Raw genomic sequence first — 19,923 nt, 5'->3', positions numbered from 1 at the left:
TGTTGATAAATTTCATTGCAATGTCTATAAACTGAAATGGATATTCAATTTGTGTGTTAGTATGTTATAGGAGAGCAATCATGATTACTGCACCATACTATAAAAAAACTATGTTATATAACTAGATAATTTACATATTAAATTTTGGAATTGTAGGATGATTATTTTGAATTTTTGTTCGTGTTAAGCAGTAAATTTTTTAAGTCATGTAGAAAGAAAACTTATTATAATAATGATTAATCAATGATCTTCACATAAGTTATATAGGAGCTGCATGCTATTTCTGAATCATGTAAAGAGGCATGCATGTTATCAGAGAAATGTAAACAAATGAAACATTAAAAGTGATCTAGTGCTAATCACTTTTAATGTTTCATTTGTTTACATTCCCTTTAATTTAATCATTAAAGTGAATAATTAATTAAAAATAGATTTAAATGATTTACTCAAATATGCTTGAAATAAAAATATGGTTGTTATTCAATTAATTACAATCTTATGACAGTCAGATCAACTTTATTTAGAATGATTTTTCCTCAATTTATTTCGTTTTATACAATTTTAAAAACGTATGTATGCATTTTTTTTGTGGAATCCAATGCATTCATCAACGATTCAAAATATATAATCTTTTTTATTTTAAAAAATCATTTTACTATATAATCACAACAGCATTTTTGCATCAGAAAATATACATTTTATGGGAATAAAAGTATTCAGGAAAGTACTAAAAATAAAAAAAATAAAAACATTTTAAGGTTAATAGACATAGATCATTAATTAGTAATTATTTTATAGTGGAAGCTTAGTTCATTAGTCTAAAAATATGACATTTAGGATTTCAGCATATTTTTCTGGCAGAAAAAAAACATACAACTAAATTCATGTGAGTTCTTTACATAATTCCACATATTTAATGTGACTTTAATAAATTTTTTTAGAAAATTTCACCTGACAAGAAATTAACTAATAAACTTATTGATGAAACTCAAACAGTAGAAAAATTTTAATCTATTCTTAGTTAGAATTCGTAAGAAAATCAAAATCATGCTAATTTTTCGTCTTTCAAAACTTTTCAGTTTTATAGAAGCAAACCTATTCTGATACTTCTAAAAGTAAAATTATTTTTTATCATGTAAACAAAAAAGGTCTATTACTTCTTGTAAATCCAAAATTTTCTTTCATATCAGGTCACTTATAAAATAATATATGTTATAAATCAAACTTCTGATATGCATTTACGAGCATATCACAAAATTACGTGAGTGCAAATTACGTACAATTACGTGCATAAACTTAAGTAAAAATTAAAGGAGATAATCTGTGATAATTTAATATGACGATTTAATTTAAGGATGAGGAAAGCTATTTGCAATATTAATTTTAAATATTTTTAGGATTTTAAAATATATTAAACACTTATTGAATTCTTGTTATATTCCACAAACATATTTCGTTATAGTATTCTTCAAAATTTAGTTCTTATGGAAAACATAAATATTAGGTTCAGTTCAAATTAAGAAAATACGTAAAAATTTAAACAAACCTAAATACTGTTTTAGTCAAAAAGTGGAAAGTGAAACGCATATTAATTGGAATGAATTTTATCACTAGTTGGTTAAAAGGCTCATGATACAATTATATTTTCAAAAGATAATATGGTAAATTTGTTTCGAACAATGACTGGCCCAGATTTTTAAAAATTTCTAAATGACGAACGAAAAGTATTGCAGAGCAATAAAGTGTCTTCTTCTGTTTTCTTTTGAAACAATCCCCTTTGATAAGCCGTACAATCCCTGCATTATTTTTAAAATTTTGTTTAAATCTTATTTGTTAAAGGCGCTTTATTTTCATCCCTACTATTGTTGCTTTTACTGCAGGCTATTGTTCCAAGATCATCAAATTTTTCATTTATCTCTTCTTGATTAACTTTTCCACTTCCTTTTCTTTTATATCTGGGGATCACTTTCCACTAATTGCTTTTGTAATTCATGCGATTTATTTGATTTCATTTAAACAAAATAAACCTTTGACAATTTATAGCCAGAATTCATACCAAAGAGAAACTAAAAATAAATTTAACTCTAGAGTGGGACAATATAAATGAACATATTTAGAATAACACGTACGTGCAAAAATCTGCAAATTGGCGCTCGTTTTTCTATAATGGTTTCGATTGCGAGATTAAAAAAAATACAAAATAATTTTGTTCTGAAAAGCAAAGATATGATTAAGTACTGGTATTGTCACTTGACGAAACTTTTCATCAATATTTAGTTTACTCTTGTTCTATTTAGGTTGACATTTTTAATGAATATCTTCATTTATAGTTTCAACGTGGTCTTTATTATCAGACTCATTGAATTATCTTTTTAATCAATTCTTTTCACAAAGTATGAACAAGTATCTGGTTGATATTTATTTTATTGCACAAGCAGCATACAAAATATTTTAATATTTCAAAATGTTTGACTTCGAGATTTCGAACAAAATCTATGTTTTTAACGGTCAAGGAATAATCACCACACTGGTAATGAAATGTGATGGTATACTTTATCTGAATGTATGTATATACATCGATGAAGCACCGACAAAATTGAATAAAATTAATCCAACTCCAGCCTTGTACCCTCGCCACATATAATATATCTCAGTACGGAGGAGCGAATAGCAAAATACCCCAGTTGATGAGTCCATACATGTGGAGTCAGATAGAATATACCCCCATATTTCATTGCAGTTATGGTGAACTGCACGGATTAGTTGCGAGCGCAGAAAGGTAAGTCATGTCAGAATGTGTGCTGCTTGGTGGCTGGACAAGCGAGAATCATTACACGATCTTTCTAGTTCTAAAGAGTTCTTTTCGATATTATTTTTATCTCTTGGCCTGTAAATACGACTTTTACAGAATGGAAAAAATATATGCAAATGAAATTCAATGAATACATCCAATTGCGGAACTATAGGAAATTACCGATTAACTCAAAAGAATGTCTGTCTCTGTGTTTGTCTAACAGTCTGAGTAGTATTAATCCAATCACAGAAAAAAAAATATATCGTTTTAGGTGGATGAATTTTTTTCATTATTTTTATCATTAGAATTACAAATTTCTATCAGATTTTGAACTTTTCTTGTTAATTGGTTAACTGCCTGTCTGTTTAGCTGTCTGTTATTCGTGTGTGTGTTTATGTGAATGTGACAACTCAAAAACACAAAAAAATTAAATAAATTAAACTTGAAGTGTCATTTTTACATCCAAATTAGAGATCTATATCACAATTTGGATTTAATCAGTAAGAAAAGAAACTCAGAATGCATATTCGTTTTTTTATCTGTATAACTAAGTTAAAAACAAATCGCTCCATATTTAGGAAATGAAAGTGAAATTCTAGGAAGAATACTTTTGCTGTTTAAAGGTTAATAGATTTCTATATGCACTTCTCATATGATACAAATTTTAGCAAAATACTGTTTATATTGTTCTTAACATTTTTTATTGGTTAATTTGGGATTTTATAAGCTTCAAAAATTCACTTGCGTTAACTTATGTATCTATTAACTTTTCTGTTTATCGTTTGGCGAAGTTATTATCAGAATTTGTCTAGATTCGGCCCCCGCGATCACCTTACTGAATACCAGAAATTTTATCTGATAAATATGAAGCTCTCCTCGTTCTGACTTACTTGCCTCTTCTTCCCAAGAGTTTATCCTTACGCATGGAAAAAAACAAGGCGCAAACCCATCAAATTTTCAACTACTACTTTACCTACACTCTATTCAAATTTAGACAAGAATAAAAATGGCGCGCCTACTTTTTTTTTTACCAATATTTACGAGCATCCTCTTTCTAGCTCTTTATTATTTCTTTCTGGTTTTATTTTATTTATAGATGAGTTATCGTTCACAAGGCGATTTAAAAAAGGTACCGAAATTGAATATCACTGCAATTTCAATGATGATATCTTGACACAAAAATGCTGTTTAAAACAGGTTGGATTATATGGAATGGGGAATTTAAATTTATATGAGATATAAAAAGAAAATTAAATATAAAAAATTAATCTATGCGTTTATAACTTAGGATTTCTTGAATTATTATTATTTTTTCCATGATCTACTTTACATTTTTGATGGGTTATTGTTCATTATACGATTTTTAAAAAATATGAAAATTAAACATCGCTTCAGTTTTGAAATTTGTCCTTAAATAGTAGTCTTTAAATTTTATTTTCTTTAACAAATTTAAAGATTTCTTCTTGGTTGAAATGGGCGTTAGTAATTAAAGACTGTATTAAATAAGTAAATAAAAATTTCAAAAAAAATATAATGTTATTATTTGAACTACTTGAATAATAACAATTAAGTTTTCTTATGTGACCTGTCTTATGTTGAATTTTAGCTTGCCAAAAAATTTACAATTTATATTTTTTTGTATTTTTTTAAATTAAAAAAATATAAAAGTAAAACATCATTGTTGTTTCAAATTATTATCTTCAGGCAAAGTTATTTACATTTACATTTACTTATTGGATTAAATAGTATGCCTGAAGATTGATATTGTATGAGAAGAGAAACTTAAACTGTATAAAAGGAAGCTATGGGATTATAACTGAAATATGATATATTTCTAACAACTAGCACTGATAATGACAACATACTATAAATATTATGATACAGCTATAATATTACACGCCATATTCAGTGCACATTGAAATATGTATTCTGAAATTATTTAATTTTACCATTCTTGCGAGTTTCCTGTTACTTTTTTATTACTTTTGGCGACTAGTTGATTCATTGAGTTTATTGAATATGAAAATTTGCAATAAGGTTTTTAAGCTCGTCTTAGTTTTAATAGTGTCTTCAATGTAAAATTTTAAAATTTTGGGCATTAGCAGACATGTTTTTTAAGTCTTATATGTGTTTTTCACTATGCTATGTAGCTTCCAATCTCTCTAGCAATTGTTTTTATTAAAATATATACTTTTATTTGAAGTGAGAAATAATGAATCTTGAACTTGGTTGTTTAATTTCAGATTTTAATTTTTTATTTATTAAATTACTAAAAAAACACTTCAAACTATAAGAGAGTTCATATTTTTGTCAGATTAATATTACGGAAAAAAAAACAGTGCATTAAAAATCCTATACGAAATTATTCAATATTGGAGATTTCTGAATAATACAGAATACATTTTGTAATCGTTTTCTAATATAAAAAAGAATTTTTGATTTATTGATTTTCAAGAAAAATAAAACTTTACACCTTAAGAGATATAATATTTTTTGATGCTATGGTACAGAAAAATAACAGAGCTTAAAAATGGACGAACTATAAAAAAAATCCTCAAGATTCTTTAGTTTTGAAATTAAATTTAATCTGTAATTACCACAAAAACTATGAAAAAAAACTGAAATTTTATTATTATCATACTTTGAAAAGATAGCTTTCAATGGATACAAAAAAAAATGCCAAATCTGCCACCTTGGGCACGAATAATTGAAGAGAAACGTAGAATAAAATATTTATGTTAACAATGGAAAATGTAAAATTATTCAGAACTGAATTTCTATGAAGTTAAGCATCTAATTTTTTTTCCTTTTCTAAAGGTTCCAGTTCCTCGAAGTCAAAATTAGTTCATAAGATATTAGCTGAAAGGTTTTTTTAAATATCAATTGAATATAGCTTTTCTTTAACAATAAATAGGTGTATATTATAAGAAATTATATTTTGCTAATATATTTTTATTCAGATCGATATTCTAAATGTTTGACTTAAAAACTTTTAATGTTTAAAACTAAAAAAAAATTTTTGAATACGGCTTTGCATTATTTTTGGAATGCATATATACTGGTAAACTTTTGTTATTTTTGGAATACATATTAGATATAATATATGTAAAAGAAAAACAATTTTGCAGTCTCACAATTAAAACAACTCAAAGTAAATAATTTTAAACTAATAATATTTGAAAATTATGGAAAATGATTAAATATGTCACTATATTCCATTAAATACATAAATTTCTAAATTTTATTTGCATTTTATCTGTTTTAAATGACTATAGAAACTTTGAAAGAGCATTATACTTAATGAAAAAGACAATTTTAAATACGACGCTATTGTTCCGATGATATTTATTCACTTGATTCTATTCCAATATACTCCAAAAATTACATACTATATTGTTTTAAACAGCCATATGTATCATACTATTTACACATACATATTCAAATATATGTTTCCATGTTTAAAAATGCATTTCCCGATTCTATTCAAACAATTATATTAATTTAATTATATAAACCATTAAAACAAAGGTTTACCTGATTATATTGATATATTTAGCCTCCAAAAATTGTGTAAGATTTTAAACTAAATATTTAAATGATTTATTTAAACATATATGTTTAAATAAATGCACAATTCTTTAAATGCATCATTCTCTTTTGCTAAATGAATTATTTTGGCTAAAAAGCCAAACATAATATTCTTCACCTACGAATGGGTTCTTCACATAATAAACACATTCAGCAAATGCCCCCAAACAGAAAAACAGAGTACAAATCAGAGAAAGCAAATGGATCCGTCAAAAGCAGGCACTATCCAACAATTCCGCTAGAGTCGAGCTTTTTCTGACTCGAACTCTCTGTTCAACAATGAGTTGGCAGGTGTAGATAAGAATTCTTTGACGTTCCTCTTGAATAGATACTGAATTCACCAAAGATCGCCTGCATTGGGTGTCCGGAAATGAAGTGGTTATTGCTGAACTACTTTCTTTTGAATTTGTTTCTTCATTTTGGCATTACCTTTGACATCAGAAATGTTTTAGTATACCTTGAACGATTTCGTATGAAAGACACGATGAAATAGGTGAAGTAAATGAGAAGTATAAGGAAAAGAGCTATTAATAATTCGAAATTATTTTATTTAGCTTTGTAAATTTCAGCTCACATAAATGGAATTTTGTAATATATTTCTCATTTAATTTATGATGCATTTGTGAGTTCTGAAATTTTGTGCAAATGCATGCTTCCGCTTAAAATAAAAAAAAAAGAAATGTTTATAGGACTAAATTATCTCTCAACCAATTAGTTAAATAAAATTTATTCTATGTGACAGATACTTTTTTTAGCGGATTCTTAGACCATAATAGATACATATACTGTTTGGTAGATTAGATATTGTTTGGTAGTGAATTATTAAATCTTAATATGTGTTCTAATAATAAAGTGTGCTTTATTTTAACGATTAAATAATGAAAAATGTATTTTAAAATTTAGGTTTAGAAATCAATTTATAGAATTCCCAGTCACTGAAAATGTCGTGGAATTAATTAAATCATAAGGAATATATTAACAATTTTCTAAATATTTTAAAGAGAAAATCCATATATTACGAATTTTAATTTATTTACAACATTTATATCAGTGCATCAAATTAATGCATCTTTTTAATGTTAAACTCCAGTGTTTTGAACTTTTATATAAATGAATAAAAATGTAAAATTAATTATTATTATTGATATTTGAATATCAAAACGAATAAAATAATTCTCAATAATATAGCTCATTTAGTAAAAAATGAATATGAGGAAAATTATTTTTTCAGATACGATGCTAACTGAAGTGGCATTCGAATACCAAGTAGTATTTAAATCAATCCACACACACACACACACAAAGATCATATATGAAGATCTTTAATTAGTTTCGTCGAACGTGCTGAATTCATAATTAAGAACAAATTTTTAATTGTTGTCTAAATGCGAAGTTTGGGAAAAAGCGAAAATTAAAATTTAAATCTTGATTTGAGATATTCTTAGATTCTGTTCTCGGCATTTTTAAAGATTATTTATTTATAAAGAATGAAAAATCTTAGAAAATTTTGGAACCACGAAGAAAAGTTTGAAAATTTCTGATAAAACTATGAAAAATATTTTTCAATATTCCTGAGCTTTTAGAGTTTTCTTGGTTAGCATTTCTATATTCTTTTTATTATATGTCGAAATGCTTATTAATACAGAATTATTAAAAATAAATCAGAAATTTGATATTTCAATAAAAAAATTAAAGTTCCTATATTTATCTACATTCTTTTTTAAAAAAAAATTATTTTCAACATTGTTTTCGGTTTATTAAATATTTCAAAGCTTTTATTAAATATTTTGTTTCAGCGAAAACTCCATATTCTTCTTAGCCTGGATTTTTTCGGAATTTCGAAATTTCTGACATATTGAAAAAAAAACCCTAAATTAATTTTTAATACATTTTTAAGCAATTATTCCTAATAATTTTTAGTTTATAATACATCAATAAACCTTCAGAATTAGCCATATTAATAGCAGCCTTTAACAAAAAATTTAGTTAACAAGAGATTAAACATTTTTTAAATACTTATGTATTTAATGATGTATAATTAACTTTATTTTAAGTCTTTCATTTCTAATTATCTTATTTTAATATTTCATTCTTTATTATAATCTCGTATTTTTTAGAAACTGAAAGAAAGATGAGTTTTCGAATAACTAATTCCAAAATTGTGCTTTATAATTTTAATTCCTTAAAAAAAATATGTTATATTTAAATAAGTATTAAATAATGCCAATTAATAAAGGGGATATTAATTTATATGTTATCATTAAAAATAAAACATACTCGATTCTCTAATTAACCTTAATATAGAATTAGAATGTATCAGCATTTTAATTCTGAAAAAATTAACGATTCAAATTATAATAATCACATGTCATTAAGTTCACTTTTACTTTTTTCTTCATGAAATAAGATGAATCTAACGTTTATATTGTATGGTAATTAGTAATGATTTGCTTGACTTCTTAAGTATATTCTTTTAATACAAAAAAAAACACACACTTTAATACAAAAATAAAAACTTTGTTTGCTTCATTTTAAAAAGAATTTGTATCTCGAAAATTGAAGTCGGAATATCTTGAGTTCATATTATTCATTTCTGATTAAATCAATTCAATATGATTTTATTTCTTATAGTTAAATTTTTCCAATTCTAATTTTTTCGGTTGTAGTTGAATATTTCATAATAAAGTTTTCACCCGATGAACATTTGTGTTTAAAATAACATGAATGAATTCTACATTTGATCAAATATTGTGTAATTATAACCTCGAAATACAAAAGTAATATGATAATTATATATCTATAAAGAATAGAAGTTTTTAATTTTGTTTTCACTAGTTTTTTTTTTAAATATTTAAGGAAATTATGATTTGTTTAATTAAATAAATGTAATCGAGAAACAAGAATTAAAAAGAAGCATACAAACTATATTATTCGAAAAATAATTGTAAAAGATCTAAACTTACTAAACAATTGCTGGTATATTAATATAATTTAAATTATTGCTGAATAAGATATAGTAAAACGTCAATTATCTAAACTGCAGCTTTCCGGTACAGTTTCTTTATTTTTGCCAATTACCTAATTACTTTTCGTTATATTTGCCAATTACCTAATTATTTGGATCAAATTGATCACAATTGATATCAATAGTTGATGATCTACTATTTTACCACTTATTTTTTGTATATTAACATCTTATCAATTTTAAATTATTATACAGATGCAAATAAATTGATGATCCAGTGTAGATAAGCATTTATCATAAAGATAATCTTTCAAAGCATAATTTGATCATAACTATTCTGATTTATCTAAAATAGACAGGGTTTTAATATGCTGTGCTCAGAAAGTTTTGTTTTTTTACATAACATACTGCTGTTTTTTTACATAACATACTTTTTACATAAACATAACTGCTAATTTATGAACTTTTAAATTAAGGAATACATTTGTTCTGCGGCATCTCATTACTCATACTATATAGATTATCACTTTCATTAGCATCTGTGAATTACTTTTGTTATAGGTAATTCTTCGTAAATCATTTCTTATTTAATTATCAATTAAATAAATAAAATCTTATTCGTATAAATACTTATAAATTATTGAATTACGAATGTACTCCTACTAACACATATATGCTATCTGATAAGCTTTTAAATTAACAATTATAAATGTTTTGGCATCATTTTAAAACGTGAATAAATTATTATTTTTTAAATTTATCATCAATCAAATCCAGCTCTTGAGCATTAATAAATTTCTGGGTAATAATCTGCTACTAACGAGAAAAAATCTTAAAGTAAAAGCAATATTTCCTATATTTTTTTATTGTGTTAATACCTGTAATGCATTATTAAATTTGCAATATTCCTCCTATATTCCTCTTGATATCAGAATTAAAATATTCATAAAACATTAGATAGACTTGTTCAACCATTGTAGAAAAGTTATTAAATTTCCCAAATCACAATTTTTTTCTTTATTTAAGGTAATATTCGAGCTTAAAAAATCAATGAATATTTAATGCAGAAGTGCTTGTGTCCTGCAACCTAATCTTTTAAAAATGTAATCGAAATCCAATAGCCCTCCATCATAAAGCAGTTAATGACATAAAATTTAACAATTCTGCTACAAATAAACTGGGGAAAATAATTGAATCGCTGAAAAGGGAAAACTTCTCGGAAAATAATTATGATTTCACTTCAAAAATGACAGACGAAAAGAGTTCTTCTTCCAGTCAAATACAATCTCGTTAAAGTTTGGTCGACAAAATAATTTTTTTTCGGAAACAAGAGGATAATGATAAGAGCTTGTCAGTTGTTTTCATCTTGTGAAGTACATTAAACATGTAATGTCTTTCTAGCTCTCTCCCAATGACTCTTGCTCGTCTGAAATAGAAAAATTACTCGCCAAAATGATTATTCAATAAAGAATGATCATTTTTCGTCTCACTTTGGGAATATTTCACGCAGCAAGCTGATAAGAAACCAATTTCAATAAAATTGATATTGTCAGCTGTGGTTCATAAAAGAAGCGTAACTGGTTTCTGATTTTGTTTGTTTCAGGAAAGCAATGCTTAACCTACACATTTAAAAAAAACTTTTATGTTTTATTTAAAATATTTTTATGTTTTAAGGAGACTTTTTGCCATAAATGTGAGACACTTAAGCTGTAAAAAGTTTGAGTGTCAAATTTAATAGAGTTCATTAGCATTTGAGATACGGATTGTTTAATATAAATAGGACTGCTTCAAATCAGTTTTTGGCGTTCAAATAAAAGGAAAAATATTTAAGCCTTATTTTCTATTATTTTATTTCTGGATCATTGCACCATGAATGTTTTTTAATTTTAAAATTTGATTAAATTTAAAAATTTATTGAAAATTTATGAAAAAATTGTGATTAAATTTAATAATTTGTTTTCATTTTTAAATAAATTACAATTTTAATAATTGTTTAAGATATAAAAAATTGCTTTTATATTGGATGCAAATTTAATTAATTAATGAAACATATATTTATTTAATGTAATCAATTTTTTAAAAACAATAATAATTGTAGATGTATTTTACTAAAAGAAATAAAAATACCCTTTATCAAAATTATCGAGGATTTTTTTCAAATGGATATCTGTAAAAGTAATACATTAAATTAAATATTTTTATATTAGAGATTTTTCAGCAAAATGTTTTATATTAAGAATTAAAATGAATAATGTAAGAATATTTTTATTACTTAATAATTCTGATAAAAGGAAGTATATTATATCCTGAAAATAAAATAAATAGTCAAAATAAATTTAAAAATTTTAAAAAATGCATCAGTTGAACAAAACATGTGTCATTCTTTATTTCATTACCAGTTAATTAGAATATAGTAACTCATTTACTAGCTTTTTATAAAGCTTTATAAATTTTTAACGAATATTTATATATTAATATGAAATACGAATAAAATATATGTAAATAATTATAAGTATTTGCAGGAATAAAAGATTTTCTGATACTGACAGAATTTCGATTAAGGAGTTTCTTGTTTATCTATTAACAATATTTAAATTAACCACGTTTAGTTTAAATAATTAAAAATAAATGAAAAACTCCCAAATATTCTTAACAAATGTACTATAATAAAATAGAAATTCTTTTTCTCATATATTTCATCTTTGAAAAACACATATATAAAATGCCAGTATATAAAATACATGAACTTTTGACATCCGTGGAAATTTGTTTTTATTCTGTTTTAATTCTTTTTCATAACTGCACTTAGCTCTAAAGTTGTTGATATTTTAAAAATTTAACAATATTTCCAATCAATTTTTCTGTGTGTTAAAATGTTTTAGACATTATTTTAAATATTATATATAATTAAAATTTTCGTAAAAATTGTAAAATAACGATCCTATAGTTTAAAATATCAGAAAAATATATAAAATTTTGAAAAGAGTTAATTTTTAGTTTGTTAAAAATTATAATAAAATAAATGATAAATAATGCATTGTTCTTTTGCCTTAATTCCTCAAACATATTAATTTTATAATAGTCATATTATCACACTGAAATATAGAGCATTGTTATAGAAAAATATCCATTTTAGGCAGAAAATAATGCCAAGAACTATTTGAAACTTTTACATACAGTGAAAAATTCCATGAGGATATTTTAACAAAAATAAAGAAGTTGCTGTAATTAAGTTGTCAAAATGTGACTTGTTTCAAAGAAAATATGCACTTCGTTGGAGAAAGTTTTAAAATTAACTCATTAACTTATTGCCACTTTTTCTATTTTCTGCCTTTCAAAATGTCAATAATAATCTTAAAATAAATATATTTTCGTGTAAAAAAATTAAGAACTAATAATTGCCTTAGTAATAGAAGATCATGATGTCAGGAAGTGAAAAAAGGCAATTTCTATTTCATTAATAAAATTTGAAAAATGTATTTTGCAATTAAATTCAATAAATTCAAAAAATATTTCCTCTGTTAGCAAAATGGAAAGTAATAATTCTTTATATAAAGTAAATTCGCTGAAAAATTACTTCATTAAAAATAAGGAAGTAATGCATTTTGTTCATTAATTTTTGTTTGCTTGCTCTTAAAGCCAATTTTATAAGTAGAGAGGAAAAAAAATTGTCAGTTAGGATATTCTTAATTTCTTTTGTAAAATTATCCATTAAATCCTACAAAATTTAATCTGTGAATTTGGTAATTTATTATGGAACGAAAAATATTTTAGTAAATTTCTTCAGATTTAAGTAAACATTTTTTAATGCAATTTTCAATATTTATGAGAAATGTTAAATATTCAGTTTCAATATTTTTTCTCAAAAATAATATTGTGAATTTAAAAAAAATTTTCTGTTTAAAATAAGCCAGTGTGTGAACTAATATACCAGAAACAGAAATTAATTCCTTACATATTTTGATTTCAGATTAAGAAATATTATTAGATTTTTTAAATTAAAATTATTTTTTGTTTAAATGTTACTTATAAAAAGTAACCGAATTCGTACACATTATGAAAAATTTAAACAACATAAATAATTCATTGAAATGAAAGTCAAAGGAACACATGTAAAGACATTTAATGAAACTTCAGCTATCAAAAGGTTGTGGAAATATTCTATCAGTAGAAATGACACGAAATAAATCAATAAGTACTTCAAATGATAAGCTACTCTATTATTAGATAGAAAAATAATTCAAAATTTGAATGTTAAAAGAACTGAATGGAACACTATTTTCCGAAATCAGAACAAGATATATCTAATTAAAACTGCAAGATACATAAAAGAATAAATTATCAAGATGAGTAAGTCTGTTATAGTTTCAAAAAAATTCATTAATAGTTATTTTTTGAAAAAGATATTTCTCCAACGATTTCAACTCATTCTTTTCTGGTCAGTGAAATTTTAATACATTGACAAATTTTGTGATTCCTGAACTTCAATATCATCAATGCATTTAATTCACAAATATACATGAAGTTTCGTTCACCTTCCGATATAACTGGAGTATTCGGCATGTTTTACGAAACATTTTAAGGTAAGAATGGATGATCAGAAAATAGTTCTTAAAAAACTAGCCTCTTGACTTACTAAGTTCTGAAACATTATTTTTTTTTATTGTAACTTAAGAGGCTTTCCTTTTTTTAAAATTTAAAATAATTCTTAATCGAATAAGTATCATCAATTAATTCTCAATCGATTTAAAATAATTCTTAAATTAATCGAATTCATTTAATAAACAGTTATGCAAAAAATATTTATTTAAACAATACTTTAAGTTAAAAATTTTGTATCTTTTGGCCCAACAGAACATCTTTCAACAATTCGTAAATGTAAAACCGTTAAATATATGTAAATTACTTATGTATAATTTCTTGATAAATTATTTCAATTATAGAAAAAAATATAGAGCATTTTTACATAAGCATCCTACGGCCCATTATGATATATTGTTTTTTTTTTATTTGGGGCATATGAAATTCAGTATCATTATAAAATAAAAATATTTAAAATTAAATCAAAATGCGGTTCTTTTCATATAATTTCACAATTCTAAAAAGAGGAATGTATCACATTTTCCATAAAAATAAGACATTTAATGAATTACTTTTCATGAAACAAAGAATCTAATTTTACTCGTTGAAAAGTGTGGAAAGCTTATATAATGAATATAACAGTTAAAGCAAATAATTCAATTACATCATTGCAGAAAAATGGATGCAAAATAATTGCATTTTCATATTTGAGCAAATAATCTGAATGAAATTAACATATATTTTGTTAGTAAAAACCAATGGGCCATTTTTGTGAAACGTTAATTAATGAAATTAATTCATTTAAGTAACATTAAGAAATTGTTTTCGGAACAATTTAAATTAAATGCATTTTGAATTTCACACTAATTATTTACGAATGATTCATAAATTTTCTGAAGGAACAAACTATTTAAAACATTATATTAAAACTTTTAATGCAATCAACGTGTTCGTAAATTTAATTGAAAATGCTTAATCAATTGTCGAGAGTTATTTTCTCATTTAGGTGATTTAACATTTAGATTCATTTTCATGTTTTTATTTATAAAAGAAAATAATTTTGATAAGTAAAGATAGGATCATTTTCTTATAAATATTTTTAAAATAAGATTTTTTTAATAATAATTATTATCATAATTTTCATATTTTACTAAAATCGTAGGCAAAAAAATATAAATTTTCTAATGCGAGCTGTGGGTTTGCATTTATTTCATAAAATAATGAATTCTAGTTTGAACATCTTTACAATTTTCTTAGAAAATTATAAATGTGAAATCGGCATACTACATGATAAAGAATAATAAAAATTGCAAATTGGAATTTCATTTATCTTCGATCAAAAATAATGACTGAAGATACATAAATATCGAATTGATGAATTCAGCATAAATCTTTGGACTGAACCTGTCATTAAAATCGCCTTCCTTTAAATGTAATAAAAAAATTGTAATATTTGTAATATAAAAAAATCATGATTTTGATTCTCAATCGTATAATAAAGTATAATTATCAAAGTAAGCAGAATAAGAATATTTCAGTGGACTTGGAATGGAAATTTTAATATAATAAAATAAAAATAAATCCATATATGCCCCTGATTTTCTTTGCTGGTGATCAAAACGATACCAGATCAAAACATCATTACGAAATTCGATGATTATTATTTCGAGATATTTGAACTTGTTATTACATTAACGAATTTCAAAGTTCAGTTTAATAATTTATCTTATGTTGCATATATAATCAAAGGTTAAAGCGAAGTTGAGGAAAAATGATACAATTTCCTTTATTTGAAGATTTTAATTAAGAAAATATGTATGTAATGAGTGAAAAATAAAAAAAAATGGATCCTTTATAAAAGTAAAAATTGCAGATGAAATTTATTTTTAAAACTAACATTCTTCATAAACTCTATATAATAAATATAATTATTAACTATAATGTATTCATAAATATATTAATTATATATATTTATTAATACTATATTTATTAATATATTGTTCATTTAACAAAACATAATTTTAATGGAATAATAATAGTAAGAACGAATAACGTTACTAATCTTTAAAAAAATATTTCCAAAAATAAATAACATATTTTAACAGAAAATTAACATTCAAGATTTTATTATATTAACTGTACATTAAAAATTAAACACACACACACACACACACACACACACACACACACACACACGCACGCACATACAAACATTTCACCTTCGATTTTTAAAGCAAAATGTTTTATTTTATTTTTAATTGAATGCATTTTGCAACAGTAAATGAACTAAAGTAATCTACTTACAGTTAAAGATACAAAAAATATACGCAGGTATTCTACAAATAAAACAATTCAGGAATATAAATATTTTTTTTTTCATTTTTGATTTCTAATAACCAAAAATTAATTTAATATATAATAATTTTATTTTAATTGGAGAATTAGAGAAATAACGAGAAATTTGAAGAAAAAATATTTGAATTAGCCGAGTTCTAATTATAGTAATTTTATTCTAAATTGTGTGCTAAGTGCTGTAATGTAATCTTAGTAAGAAAGCATTATATATCTTATATGAATATATCTTTATATTTCAGACCCTTTTTGATTCAATCGCACCAAATTTCACAGCTGTTATCCAGTATGATGTTCTACCTGAAAGTCGGCACTCTTCTGATGGCCACATTAATGATCGTTTCCATAGCGACGACTTCGTCTAAAAGCCTGGGGTCTCAAGAGAAAGTCTTCTACCCTTCGCAGCTAGATGTAAGTAGAACGACATATATTTCAGACATAACTTTTCATTTTAAGAACAGACAAGTCAAATGTTAATTATTTTATACTCACTAATTATTTTGATTTACTCGATAGTCAATGATAACTCACATTGCTTAGCACTTGGTAATGTATATATTCTCTTATCACTTGGTGAATGCACTACTACATGAATTTATGCAATTCGAGAAATGGAACAATCTTTGTTCGATCTTCCAAATAGCTAAATAATTACAAAGAAATTTCCCAATATGAAACTTAGTCCAAAAACGTATATCTGAAAAAATATCATTATATTCTAAATCAGAAATTTGAACATTGTTCTTGGTAACAGTCTAATCTCATTGTTTTATTAGTGGAAAGCAAATTATCTACTTTCTTCTCTGCAGAGATCAATAAGTTTTCACTACTTCCTTTCTGCAATCTTTGAGATCCGTCATTGCAATGTTTATCTCAATGTCACAAGCAAATCTTTGAATTGGGGATCGAACTTAATAAAAACAATTTGAAGACACAATTTCAATGCAACACAGCCAAAGAAAAATACCACTTTCCGCGCTTTAGGAAAAAGCAAAAAGAAGCGGAAAAATACTTTTCACACACTTTTTAAAGAGATTATATAAGCAAAAAGAGAAAGTTTATTTCTTTATGCAAGATATCGATTATAAATGCGGAAATCAATGTACTTCTGAAGTATATCAATATTTTTAAATACAATAAAACAACACTGCAATGTTAAATTGGGTTGCCTTTAAGTGTAATCATGGCTAAATTATTTTACATATTAAATAAACATTCTTATAAATAGTTAATTAAGTTTCAGTTTTATTCATAATATAATTATAACGAGTTTACTTTTATGAAATTCCAATTGCATAACATGAAATAATTTTCTATCAGTCAAAAAAATTAAGTTGTTAACACTTAATAAAATTGAAAAAGTATTATATATAAAATTTATTGAAAATATATTAATTTATATAAAGAGAAATATGCAAACTCATTTTCAAAAAATTTCCATGTGCATAGTTTATATATATATATGACTACTCAGTAATTAAGGAATAGTGTTTTTTGAATTTCAATTTGAGTGGTTAGGAAAAAACTAATAAGCGCGAATAAATTACATTTCTCACATACATTCTCACGTCATAATTTGATTAATGGAATTTGTGAACATATTTTTGCAGAATAACAGCAATTACGCAATTTTATAGAATAAAGGATTAGATTTGTTGTCTAAAATGTTACTTGACATTCAAGCTTAAAAATATAAAAACAACCTTAAGAATTTCTAATAAACTCTTGAAACTGGCAATTTGGAGAGGAATCATATTATCCCCTGAGCATAGATTCATCTACACCGAAGATAATTCTAGGCTTATTATCAGTTATCTTTACTGTTGTTTCTCGTTAATGAGTTTTTCTCAGAAAATTATTGGAATGAAAGTACCAGTAAAGGTTCTTTGATTTTGTGTCACTCCTGGGATATTGTATATCTTTACGAAAAGATTATTATTTGTACCATCCAATATATATATTCTGCAGATTTCTTTCATTTCCAAATATGGTTCTTGGAAAGTAAACGATTTTGAAAAATAAAGGAATATTTTCCAGGTTTGTGGGATAATACTAATTAAATTTGCCATATAATGAGATAAAATGTGACATTTTAATATAATAAAGAAAATAAGGATAAAAAAATCTCTCTATTGAATATGCCTGATTAGTACATAATATTCTTGAAGATTCTTGCCATTATGCTTTCACGAGCCGAACGTAAAAATGATATCTATTATCAACAATGAATTGAGATGGCATAATAAAGAGAAATCATATATATATTAAGAAAATTAAATCGTGCGAAAGAAGATATTATATATAAATATCATTTCATTTTACTAAATTATAATGCTCTGTTGAAAATGAAATTTAAATGGTATTAAGAACTGAAGACTTGTCTTTTTTATACTAAGTTTAAATATGATCATAATATGTGAATTTAGTTTTAATAATAAACCATCTTTAGTAAGTGGCTAGATTGGGAAAATTATGGGTTTAAAATTAATATCGAGATACAAATCGAAAGCATCCAATTTTATAAAGTTGAGTTTTCTCAATTCCATTTTCAATGGATTTCAGTAGAAATGATGCATATAGTGGCAATGTCTTGATTCCTTTCTGTAAATTGGCAAAAAATGGCAATGATAATGTTTATTTCTACTAAAGAAATAGGATATTCATTTATTGATTTTTTTGTCTAGCATTCCATTGTTTGCGCTTCTATCGATAATAACTTTTCTGTTAGACCATACCTAATACAAATTGTAGTAATGTATAAAAGAGATTAATAACATTGCGATATCAGAACTAATCAGGAAAACATGTCTATATACAGTTTCGCAATCATATTTTGCTTGATGATTTTTATTACTCCTGTGCCGCAAAAACAGATAAATCCCAATAGCAGGTCTTGAAGTCGTCTTAAGGAGGAGGTATATTTTCTATTTCCTCATCAAAATAGTTTTTTGAGAAGATATACTGAGATTTTGTCTTGTCAGACTAAAGATGTAATTGTATGCATTTTTTATAACATTCTTATGCTTTTTTTAATAACATAATTATTTTTTGTAATAAAGATATCTTCTGCAATGTTATGAATATTTCTGAAGAACTATAAATATTGTTTGTATTCTACTTGTAAAAACAACATTAAACAGAAATGTAGCAATTTTTTAATTTTTTAAATTACTCCGAGAAGCTTCTTTTTGTAATTTATGATGCAAAGCTTCAATAAAGGAGATTAGTTTTCATTGTTAAAATTAAATTAATATTCTGTTTAATGAATTAAATGCTTGCTGAAATATCTGGAGACCATTTCGTTAAACTTAAAATGAATTAAAGAGTTTCTACGTATGTTTCATTTGTTAGAAATTTAGCAAATTAGAAGAACTTACTTTATTCATATTTAGATCCTTCCTATTCTGAAGTACATTTATACAGATATGTTTCAGGTATGTATGTTGAAAATTTAAACTTTTTTCATTTTATGTTCATACTTTTGTATCTCTAAAGATAGATTATTTTTATTTTTAAAAAAAATAAATATACTTTTGAGTGTCAATATTTTCGAGGTATGAAAGTTTTTAGTCTTTTCTGTTTCTTTCAACAAAGTTCGATTTATTTTATGAAAATGCAAGCTCGATGAAAAGAAAATGATTTA

The 19,923-nt window shown here is 24.5% G+C and overlaps 1 protein-coding gene across 1 annotated transcript in view; it reads left to right on the top strand.

The window, feature by feature from the left end:
• The window catches only part of LOC129969359 (prohormone-1-like), a 103,162-nt gene that overhangs the window by 77,743 nt on the left and 5,496 nt on the right, over positions 1 to 19,923 (top strand). Inside the window, exon 2 of the mRNA XM_056083901.1 lies at positions 16,523 to 16,691. Within this exon, the coding sequence (XP_055939876.1) occupies positions 16,569 to 16,691 (123 nt within the window). The 5' untranslated portion in view covers positions 16,523 to 16,568. The remainder of the gene's footprint in view (positions 1 to 16,522; positions 16,692 to 19,923) is intronic.

This window comes from Argiope bruennichi, chromosome 5 (genome assembly GCF_947563725.1).
Source record: "Argiope bruennichi chromosome 5, qqArgBrue1.1, whole genome shotgun sequence".
In the NCBI taxonomy this organism is placed as follows: domain Eukaryota; kingdom Metazoa; phylum Arthropoda; class Arachnida; order Araneae; family Araneidae; genus Argiope; species Argiope bruennichi.
This window is presented reverse-complemented; position numbering and strand designations above follow the sequence as displayed.